This window comes from Protopterus annectens, chromosome 2.part1 (genome assembly GCF_019279795.1).
Source record: "Protopterus annectens isolate FY-2018-M chromosome 2.part1, PAN1.0, whole genome shotgun sequence".
In the NCBI taxonomy this organism is placed as follows: Eukaryota; Metazoa; Chordata; order Ceratodontiformes; family Protopteridae; genus Protopterus; species Protopterus annectens.
In genome coordinates, this window is record NC_056729.1 from 1,457,281,555 (window position 1) to 1,457,293,985 (window position 12,431).

The 12,431-nt window shown below is 38.1% G+C and overlaps 1 protein-coding gene across 1 annotated transcript in view; it reads right to left on the reverse strand.

Moving 5' to 3' along the window:
* UBE2K (ubiquitin conjugating enzyme E2 K) overlaps window positions 1–12,431 on the reverse strand; it is a 1,186,450-nt gene that overhangs the window by 892,176 nt on the left and 281,843 nt on the right. The window contains exon 2 of the mRNA XM_044062933.1: window positions 8,019–8,112. Within this exon, the coding sequence (XP_043918868.1) occupies window positions 8,019–8,112 (94 nt within the window). The remainder of the gene's footprint in view (window positions 1–8,018; window positions 8,113–12,431) is intronic.

The window sequence follows — 12,431 nt, forward strand, 5'->3', positions numbered from 1 at the left end:
TAGTACCTATCGGGCTTAGCAGGAGCCGGAGGTAAAGTATCAGGAGCAGTGCAAACATCATTAAATGCATCATCAACAACAGATAGGAATGGAGGTATAGCTAAAGGCCTATGCTGTGGCAAGTGTAGAAAGGTCCTAAGCCTTTTCCTAGAGTCTGAGAAATCTTGGCCCTGCCACTGAAATTGTTCCCTCATAGCATGCAAGGTTTCCCCAAAGGAAAATTCCTCAGGAGGAGAGGCTGAAGGGATGGACTCCTCAGCATCAGAGTCTTCGTAAGGAGAATAAAAAGCCTCAGGAGGGTCTGAATGATCTGAGTCATCAGAGGAATCATCTGTGGCTACTGGCTCAGGGGGCTCTGCTCTAGGCCTTTTTTCTGGAGGTGGGAGAGAGGCCCTGTCTGGATGAGGCTGGGCTCCACGAATTAAAGAGATGAGATCCTCTGCCAAAGAAAGCATATGGGAGCTGGTGCTGGGCCTGTGAGAGGGGGGCTTGGCAGGCACAGGTTTTGATGCTTTGGCTGCCTTAGCCCTGGCAAAGGCCTTAATAGACATAGCTGGAGGAGGCCTAGCAGCTCCACGTGCAGGGGTAGAAATATCAAGGGGAATGGTGTCTGATAAATCCTGTGAAATCGCAACAGAAGGTTGGATTTCAGAAGCCGTTTCTACCAGGATAGAACAGGCCTCGGTAGAAGGCAAGTTATCGGCTGAAGAAAGAACCACTTGCTCGGTTTCGGCCGAAACCGACACTCGTGGTTTGCTTAACCGCGGTTTCGGCCGAAACCGCGGACCGCGAGTGTTGGTCCTTTTCTTTGCGTTTTTTGGTTATTTGCATAGTCGGAGGATCCGACGGCATAATGTAGGCAAAATCTGAGCCGAAAATCTGTTCAGCAAAGTCCGAGCGACGTCTAAGCGTCCGTCGGTTAAAAGAAGCACAGGCTAGACAAGCTGCTACGTCGTGGTCTGGGCCTAAACAATGTACGCAATAGGAGTGATAATCTTTATGAGGTATTTGTTTCCCACAAGATAAACAGTTATTAACTTTCTCTGACATCGGCTGAGGCAAGAAAGAGTCCCCAACGGGGTACTTAGCTTTATAGAAGTCTTCGAAGTAGTATTCGGTAGTAGTAATCTCTGGATCTGACCGACCGGCACTTGCGAACAGCTTCTGCTTCGGGTGCCACGCGGCAAGAAAGACTGAGGAAAATGGCGTTGGCTGATGCCTTTATACCCGAATAACTGCCGCAATGACGTCGGGTGAAGTGCGACACCAGCCGAAGCCAGACCCAGACTTTGGAATCCAGCCGACCGAAGGGCTGCCTGACGACAGGACAACCCATTTGTAAGGACTGCAGATGCATCCTTGAAGGACATCCATATCAAAGAAATCTCTTCTCCAAGGAAAAAGAAGAATGTTTCTAGTCTACTAGAAATACTAGATGAATTTAGAAATCACTTTCACAATATTAAAAATAATAACATTAACATGGAACCTAAAGATAAAATAAAGGAGTTTATAACCATAAACACGAATAAAAAGCTTAACAACAGATTAAACTATTGGACAAAAGTATTTCATATACAGAGGTTATTACACAAATAAATAAGCTTAAAATCAAACAAAGCACCGGGTAATGATGGTATTATACCAGAGATATATAAAATCCTTTCTAAAAGTACATATTCATTAATACATAAGGTTTTTATTTTGGCCCAAACTGAGTTAATATCCCCCCCATCTTGGCAATATACATTTATTTCGCCAATTTTAAAACCTAATAAAGATCCAACTAGATGTACTTCATATCGGCCCATCTCATTACTTAATGTTGATTATAAAATGTTTGAGTATTTTTGCTGATAGATTGAAGACAATCATTCCCGGCATTATAGATATAGATCAGACAGGCTTCATTGTAAATAGAAATACTTTTGATAATATAAGAAGAACTTTAACATTAATTGATTTTGCAAATAGGAAAAAGAAAGATTTAACACTTATTAGTCTTGATATAAGTTCAGCATTTGATTCAGTAAGTTGGGACTATCTGTTTACCTTACTGAAGTGCACAAACTCCTCAGATGCATTTGTAAATCTAATTGAGCATTTATACAAAGGAACGTTGGCTTATATTAAGGTAGGAACATATGTTTCACAAAAAATACCCATTCTTAAAGGTACAAAACAAGGATGTCCACTTTCTCCACTATTATTCACTTTAGTAATGGAGCCTTGGGCTAATTTGATCAGAAACCGTACTGACATAGAGGGTTTTGAAATAGATGAAAATACAACATCCAAAATTCAACTTTTTGCAGATGATGTTCTAATTACATCAGCAGGATCTAATTCTTCGATGCAGTCTCTATTTGATAAAATGATGCATTTCTGGTTTAATATTCAATGAAGAAAAAACTAAAATACTACCTATATATACACGAAAAAATATTCTCATTAGCAATTTTACTAAATATTCAGGTCAGATAACTTATTTAGGTATAATACTATCTAAATATATTAAATCTATTATATATAATAATTATAATACCTGTTTTCTTAATATACAAAATCTTTTTAATACCTGGAATAATATGTTTTTTACTATGGAGGAGAGACTTACAATTATTAAAATGATAATATTCCCCAAGATTTTATACTTAATACAATCAATAATACTTCCACCTACAAAAATAATTATCAAGAAACTGAATACACTAATGTTGAATTTCCTATGGGCACCTAATAGACCTAGGATTGCATTAAAGAAACATACTAATAGCTGGACTCAAGGGGGTATTTCTTTTCCAGACTTTAATTTATATACTATCGCTTCTATTGTAAAAGTTATTACTTTATTAATAGATCAGTCATATGTCGCAAAATGGAAAGATTATTGGGAGCTAATTAGTATGCACTTCATGAAAATCTCCTTAACACATAAAAAGATTGTAAACTCCACGTTATGGTTACTAAAGGAATTTTGTACTTCACTTATTACACCTAAACATATGGTTTGTTACCCATTAAATATTATTATTAGCTATCGTAACTTTATATTCATGCACCCTAAGTATAGGGAATGGAATTTTATTATATTCCCTATAATGTATACACTCAGGGTATGCTTTTGTCATCTACTTCTGAAGGAACTCATTTAGCTATAGATAATGATCTAAAGTACTGGTATCAGTTGATATCTGATAAAGTTAAAAATCTAGATTTCTTAAAACAAGAATTTGATCTAAGAGAAACTTGCTGGTTAGAGGTTCAGACCTTTAGACAACATCTCATTGATAGAATAGATCTAATGTCTATAACAGTTAAAGAATCTATTCCAACACTGATTGATTACTTGATATTAAATTTACAACAAAGTTTCTGATAAAGGTAAACTTTCATACATACATAAAATTATCAGACAAGAAACTTTTTATAGTGTAGATACATACTGGAATTATTTCACTTCTATTAATGGGGACCCACCAAATCAACAAGATAAACAATATATATTGGAATCTGCCTATAGAACTACGTCTTCCATTGTCTGGAGACTTTATACATGGAAATTTTTACATAGATCTTTTTATACACCTTTGATGATGAATAAAATAAATAATAAAGATAATCTATGTAAGAGATGTAATGTAGAAATTAATGCTGACTGGGCTCATATGTTTTATGACTGTATAAAATTGAAAGAATACTGGAAGTCAGTTAATGAATTTTTGCAGGCTCTTTTTACAGATAATTTAATTATTTCTAAATCTCTTATATTATTCAACACACCTCTACCTCAAAGTGTTAAAAAGGTTAAGCTTCCCTTGTTATGGTCTATTCTAGCAGTGGCTAGGAAAATAATAACCAGAAATTGGATTTCAGCTACACCTCCTTCGTTCAATGAATTTAAAAATGTTATGAATATAGTGTGTCATATGGAAATAAACACAATTAGGTCAAGAACAACTAGAAAAACATATTATATTGTATGGGATAATTTACAAAATTTGTTAAAAAAATCCTAATTTCAATAGCATGGTATTTTAGTTTAATTAATTGATCTGATTGTAGTGGCTGTCTTTGTAAATACTTCAGTTTTGTTGAACGTTATAATCATATCTATTTTTAATTACTTGTATAAAATTGTTATATTTCTCTTGTATGTTAAAACAATAAACCTGTTTTGAAAAAAAAAGAAATCCGCTCTGGATGTAAAAATAATGCACTAGCCAAACACCTTTCTATTCATAAGAGAGACAGGTTTTAAGTTCCAGATCCTGGATCGCATAGACATGGGTGATCTTGAAGGAGACATCCCGAATATTCTGGAGAAACATGAACTCATGTGGCAATTAAAGCTGAACTCTTTTAGAAAGCCTGGACTAAACTACTACTGTTCAATTAAAAGTGCACTGGAACTTAGAAAATTGGCACATTGTTTACATGACTAATTGTATTTTATTTTATATTTTTTTCTACAAATTGGTTTTAAATACCATTTTAAATCATTTGAAATTTAAGTGTATATTTTGTTTCCATCATCATACATAATTTTTTTTTTTTATTATTTTTATTTTTTTCTGGTTCTCTTTTTTCCACTTTATTCAAAAATGATGGTAATAACAATACTAACTAATTATATAGGTTTTTAGGGTTCTTGTACACAGACCTGAAGAAGTCTAGAAGGACGAAAGCGATCTTTGTTAACAATAGGTTATGAAAATAGAAACTGATTTTTACATGCAAAATGTATATGTACATATTTACATATAATTTTTGATCGCAAAATGAACTAAGGTTGATATATTTCCAGCCATGTAGTATATTGCCTTGTATAAAATCACAGACTTAATAATCTACTTAATAATTTGGTTAAATAAGATGTACCATTAAAGTACATTAGGGCTATATATTATTATGACAGCTACTAGGTTAGGGCAGGACCAGCTCGAATGTCACACTGATGGGGGAAGGGACGTGAATTTAACATGTGTACCAATAACACTGTTTTACAGCACAATAAACCACTCCCATGCCTGATAAAAAGTATATGTATATATTTAGAAAGCTTGTGAGGAAATTATTACTCTATTTTCGTTTTACTTGGATCGCTTGTCTGTGTACTTAAAGGATTTTCGACTGGAAATAGACTGCCTGCCTTGCTTGGATTACTTTCGAATACTTAGTAATGCTGTAGAATTATATATTTTCTATTATTACTTTTTGACTTGACGAGTTTACATTCACTACTTCTACTACTATTGTCTGATCTGATTAATATACAGTGATTAACTAGAAATATATGGACTGAAAATCTTCCACACACAGAAGTTTCTTACACTGTTTTACTTAGAAGGATTTCCTGACTACTGTGGCAATGTGATTATCAAAGGAGAGACTACAGTCAACCTGTGTTCCCAAGGTCTCACCACACTTTCGATGTTAAGTTTACTACCGCCTATGTGGTAGTTCATGGGTACAGAGTTTTTACCAAAGGGGATGACAGTGCACGTTTTGGCAATGAGCTTGAGGCCATGGCTTCAACACCAGGCATCTGTCTCAGTGAGGCCCTTTTGTAGGAAGTCCACATCGTTATGAGTTTCGATTATTGCTCCTAGCTTGCAGTCATCCGCACTCTTAGTTGGCGCCAAAGACCTTCTGTGTTAGCCTGTACTTTAGAGAAGTAGATACCAAACAGTAGAGGACCCAGGACTGAACCCTGTGGCACTCCACTTGTCTGAAGTCAGATTTGGAGTCTGCTACTTTCACAGTGTGGGTTCTGTCAGTGAGCAAAGTTGGCACCCCACCGTGTGACATAAGGATTTATACCTAGTTTAGTGAGTTTATCTATAATTCCAGAGTGGGGGATGGTGTCGAAAGCCTTGGCAAGATCTAGACAGGCTGTGTGAACCACCTTACCCACGTCTACGGCTTTAGTGACTGTTTCAAAGAAGTCTATCAGGTTTAGGAGACATGATCTCCCTTCTACAAACACGAACTGGGTGGGGTCCAGAGTTTGGAGATTACCAATGTCTTTGTTTATAAGTTCCATGATGACTTGTTCCATAGCCTTGCAGACCAGGCTCATCAGGCTAATGGGGCTGTAGTTCCCGGGGGTCTGTTGTGCCCTCCCCCACTTTGTGGAGTGGGATAACCATTGTGGTGTGCCATTCAATGGGCATAAAGCCTGAGGTGAGTCTATGACTGAACATGGTACTTAGGTGGGGTGCCAGTTCATTCTGTATAAGGCAGCCTGTGATGTTGTCAGGTCCCATAGATGCTGTGTTCTTGGCTTTGAAGAGTGAGGTTTTTACCTGTGCAGCCGTGATTACAGGAACTTTGCATTCTTCCTGTATAAAGATGGGCCCTTTAGGGGGTGAGAGTGGGGTAAAATTAGCGCTGAACCCATCTGCCAGGATGTTGGCAATAGTTGGTTCTGTATATTTTGTGTCATTGTGCTGTAACTCGGAGCAGATCTGAGTGTTGCCATTGAGATTCTTGACATAGCTATAGAATGCTTTGTGGTCGTCTTTAGAATCAGTGGCGATTTTGTTTTCATAACTAGCTTTGGAGGATTTTATGAGGGATCTCAGCTTCTTACTGAGGCTGACCAGGGAGCTCCTCCAATCGTGGGATTTTACTCTTTTTTGCAACAGTTTCTTTCTTCTGTTGTAGAGTTTGTTTATGGCAGAAGACCACCAGATTCACTTCCTTTTTTTGGAGGATAGCATCTTGGTTCTGTTAGGGATAGCACGATCCATGCACTCGTGTAAGTGCTTATAAAGTGCATTTGTGTAGGATTCAGCAGTCGTACTGCGATTGTCCATCTGCATGGGTGTCGTGAAGTTTGCCACTTCTGTCTTAAGCGTGAAATTGGCTTTGGAAAATTTTTTACGGTCGTTTTCCTAAAGGGGGGTGTGTGAGCGGGATGTGGATGTCTAGGGTGATTAGCTTGTGGTCAGATCTGACCAACAAGGAGCTGACCTCTGTTGTGGCACACCGGTCGCCTATGCTGGTGATGACCAGGTCTAGGATACTGCTGCCCCTGGTGAGGGGGTGTGGATAAGTTGATCCAAGGTGTTGGAATTGATGAATTCCAGAAAACGTTGAGCAAAAGAGTTGGTACACGACTAGTTTTCCCAGATAATGGTGGGGTAGCTGAAAGCACCCATTATTAGGGTGTTGGGTTGTACCTTAATATTTTCCAGTGTGTTAAGAAAAGAGGAGTGGGAATCCTGGGGCATGGTGGGGAGCCTGTAGCAAGCTACAATCTGGATTGTGGTTTTGCTCAGAGTTAGTTGAACTTGGATAATCTCGGATGCATTATGCTGAGCAACCAGCTTGGAGGTGTGGATATCCTTAATGAATATGGACAAGCCTCCACATTTAGTGTTTCGGTCCAGGTTTGGTGGCCGAAAGGTGTGGTATGAATTATAGCCTGGTAATGCAGGGGTGTTCTCTGCAGCTTTGAACCAGGTCTCTGTCACTGCACAGATGTCTATGTTCTCCATTTTAAGGAGTGCCTCAAGTGAGTGCATTTTGAGGTTTAGACTTCTAGCATTGAGTAGCATTACCCTCAGATTTTGCTTGCGTGTACCTGTTACGGTGGGGAATTTGTCATTTGAACCTTGCCTAAAAAATGCACTATAGGGGTGGCAAGAGCCTTTGCCAGTATCCAGAATCCCAAGGGTGACAGGTGCAGGCCATCTCTGGAAAAGCAGCGTGGTCTGTCGATCATGTCATCCCAGGCAGACAAATAGTGGATTCCCTTAGAATGACACCAGAAGCTTAGCCAATTGTTTAAGTCAATCATTTTGTCCTTGTACTGTGGTATAAGAACAATTCATTTTACATCAGCTAAGAAAATAACACAGTCTAGTCAATTCCAATGCATTTCAAGTTTAAAGATATATCTGGCTTCCTTAGCATTTAATCAGTCTTAAAATTCATACGTAATTAAGGTGTGGCAAGTCTGTGAATGTTAAAAGAAATTGAAAATGAGGAATACAACAAAAATTGCTTACCTTCGTATGGTGTGTCAGGCGGTCCTGCTATTTCTCCCCTTAATTCTGTAAAATTTTCATCTACAAGTTCTATTTTAATCTGATTTTTGCTCGTCTGAGGGATGGGAAAGAAAATGATTAAAATTAGACTAGACAAAAATATTAAAATTATCTTCATTCATTGTTCAGTTTTATCAACCCTATGACATATCCATATCCCTAAGTTTAAAACTTCTTACTATAAAAGACCGTTTAAATATTCACCTTAACAGTAGATACAGAATCTAGTACAGATATTAACTGGATTTCACCTAAAACGTAAGCTGAATTACGCCATGCAAGGCCAATGCTTCCAATAAAACTCCCAAGTGTCATCCTGTGCGAGCGCCATGTAAATGCAGCATTGTCAAATTGTAGCTCATTTGCTGAGCAGCAAAATTAATCTTGTGACAAAAGTGGAAACAATGCAACACTGTATGCATACCGTAACTACATACAACTGAGCATCAACAGGTTAATGAAGTTTCCAACATTCTTATAATAATGCAAAACCATCTGTGTTTTAAAGTGAAGAGAGTAGACAATCGATTACTCCAGATTTCTAATTTAACACCTACTACTGTCACTATCCTTAAAGCCTACGATTCCTCTTTAGGAAAGTCTCTTAAAAGTATTTGTACCTCACTTGCGCTGAATACCAAGTAGTTGTAGGATTAATGCCAAGTGAAAGACAACTGGTATAGGACATACTGAAACATTACCATACAACAGCTAACATGCAACTATACTTGGTACTTAGTAACTATCTTCCCATTTGTTTAGGTGGAAGCTATGCATAAATTTGACAAATACAATAGTAGCAATTCAAATTCTAATAAAGTAAAATATTGGAGGGTTATTAGAGTTTCTTTTAAGTGTACTGTTGGCAAAACAAATTTCCCACCTCCAAAGACAGGTTATGCTGGTCAAAGGCAAACCTCATCTCACATTCATGAGAAACTACTACAGAGTACTTCTGATGTCCTTTGTCATTGCCCATGCATCACCCACGGTGAACAGTTGCCTGTCCCCTCTCTGCCTTAGCATTTAGAAACAGTAGTGTTTGAACAGACCGGCTCAATACCACTTGAGACAACTCCATTGTGAAAAAGCTTTTTTTTAATAAATTAACGTTTGCAGACCAGAATTAATCTAACTGAAGTTTGCTATCACCAGATATAGTTTTTTTTTTTTTTTTAAGAGAGGAAAGTACAATTGTTTAAGTACACTTATAATAACGGCAGATGTTAGAATGATCATGTATGGGTTATAACCTGCATAGGATACAACATCCAGCCAGTCAAACAGAGGTGACTAAAAGACAGGTATGGGTGCCAAGCCCTTCAGAGCTTTCATGCCAATTGAGAGGGGGAGGCTAAGCCCTGAAAAATACATTAATAGGAAGAAAACAAAAATTGTCCATACTATGGGATTAAAAAAAAAAAAGACCAAACCAATACCATTTAAAGAGGACTAACTTGTTACTTCTAGAATACTTTGAGTCAAACCCCTTCTAGAAAGTCAAAAATAAAGACAAGACCCCTGGCAGAATGTGCCTTGACCCTGCTTGGAATACCTCTACTGTACTCTGAATAAACAAAAGTTGTGTACTTACCATAACAACAGATCCATGTTGTCTGATTTTGGACGGATTCAACTGTGGGTTGTCAGATCCAATGAGATTTGACCTCAGCAATGATGCTGAACCTTTTGGGTTCCAGGGCTTTCACTCCTCCCCTACCCAAAATTCCCTGGTCTCCACACTACTACTTATTAAAGCAAAAGCATATCTTATGCTAATGAAAATGTTCTTACTCTGGCTCATTTGTAAGTGGTAAGAAGGAGGCCATGACATGGTTATAGAACACTGACTGTGATAACTGCTTACTGACAAGGAAATGCCAAGGTTGACCGGTCTTCAAAGTCTCATTAATGACAATTTTGTAGGTGGCAGGTAGGATTCTTATGCTAAGTATATAACTTTTGTATCCAATACTGTCTATTTTCATCCAATTCAACTATGGGACAGATTACCAAGCATAAAGTCCCAGCTGGTTATCAAGGAAGGACATTCTTAAGAATGGTGGCGCTAAAGAACGAACATGATCTGAATTGTTTATCATACTTTTGTGTCTTATAAATGAAACTGTTGACCATGTAACATCTGCATGTATAGCATCAATAGGAAGTCTGCTGGCAAGGACTGTAGAAGTGGCCACAGCCCTTGTGCAGAGACCTTTAGGCTTAGACTGTAAGGACAAGTTCATAGGTGTGTACTATGCTAATAACCACAAAGGCCTTTTTAAGCTCGACATGCATCGCAAATCATTGACAAGTTCTACTACCCTTGATAAATGTACGCAGGGGCATGGGAGATAAAACATTTACAAGCAGGAGCATGGAAGATGAACCATTTACAGATTGCCCATGTCCATTAAAGACACAGATGCCAAATCAGGGATGAATTTTGTGTTCCCCATCCAACTGTCCAAGTTGAATTTGAAATGGGTTACGGAGGAACTCTGCTTCACGTGGATGGGGTGCTTGCCCCAGAGAAGGGGTACTCTCTGGGATACATACCTGTTTTTCCAGCAGATCCTATTTATATCACAGGCAAGGTTTACATCTTTAGAAGGGATAATTCTGGGGCTGTTTGCTCTGTGGATATGCAGGTGGTCCATCAGGGTAAAGTCTACCAATGCCTTGTATGACAGACATATCTCTCCCCTCAACAGCCAGTAGGAAACAGAATTACAGGATAGGGCCTTGACACTGACTACATAGGACATGTTATTTAGGCCCTGTATTCTTTTAGTGAGGAACCTCTGCGTATGTTCCAACTGTTGGATGCTCCTGGTTAGGTATATACCAAAGGGGGCAGTGTACTCTGACAGATCTGATGAATGTTGAACACAGTGGAACAATGACCTCCATGGACTTGGATGCCATACCTTTGTTTAGAAGATGTACAACAGACTGTATTCCTCATTGCTGCAGACACATGATGGGCAAATGCTAAATTACACAATGTGCGTGTCCTAACATCTGTAACTACTCAGTCAACACTTATGGGTGTGATGATATGAAAGCTGTGATGTGAGGTGGTGCCAGCTGTGCTAGGGGGAGTAGGGCAGTGCATGTGTAACATATGCTAGCACAGCTAGCTGCAGTTTTGTAAAGAATTCTATGTCATTTGAATATGACATTGATTTGTACAGATGCTTGTTCTAAAAATGTATGTGTAAAGCTGCTTGTATTAAAAATATATTAACAGTGGGCCCTGCTGGACAGAAAAGAAATATACATGTATGTCAGGCTCTATTGCTCTAACTGCTGAAATGTATATATTTTAACAGAGGCCACTGGAAGTGAAGGGGTTTAGCTCAGTCCAGATAACCTTAAGAAAACTAGCCTGAAATTAAACAACTTGGTTTAAGCCATAAAGATTCTATCTTACAGGTCTGAATGCAGCCAGGGAGGCAATGTCTATGAAAAGCCTTTCTAAAGGAAGGATAGAATTGCTGGAATTGTTTTATAGCTCCTAGATGCTGTAATAAGTTGTGTGTGTACTGTGGCACATATGTGCTAAATCCTGGCTCAGTATCTAGTGAGGGGGGTAATGTGGGGACCACAGAGTCAAGTGATCAAATGTGGTGTCATCTTGTAGGCAGCACTGAAGTTGTATTTAGATACTAGTAAGATGTGATAGTGAGACTCAGCACTCTGCTATTGAACCTGACAACAAAGACATTCATCCATTTCATCCCACATTGCTCTCTAGCAAGTAAGAAGGGAACAGTAATTCTTCAGGTCGGTTAGGAAAATATAGTGAGATTAGATGAATATTGTTTTTCTGTATCCATCTGAATCTTTCCATCTGTGTTTTTATATTTCCTGTGAATTGAAACCCTGGTGTTTACTGTAAATAGATATTCAGTACTGCTATATTTGTTTTTATTAAATTTAAATATAAAATATATATATATATATATATATATATATATATATATATATATATATACACACACACACACACACATAAACCTTTCATTGTGGCTGATCTTACAGAAAATATTTTAATCTTTGAAAGCACTTGCATTTATTTAGGGTGCTGTGGCTTCACGCTCCTGAAAGTCTTGCTGCTTGGAAACTCTACCATTTGTATAAGTATTAATATTACTAATTATAATTGGGTACCCTGATAAGAGCCTTACAGTAGTAGCTGGCTTTGGGGTGCTCTGGTGGCAGTATCTACCTTATAGTCTTGGTGGAGGTGGCATAGAGGGTAAAGCTGTGTTAGCCTCTCCCAGGTGTGTGAGAGAAAATCAAATCTCAGTGCGTGTGTCTCAGCTACTTGGAACAGGGACAAAGAGCACTGTTTTCACACAGAAGGGT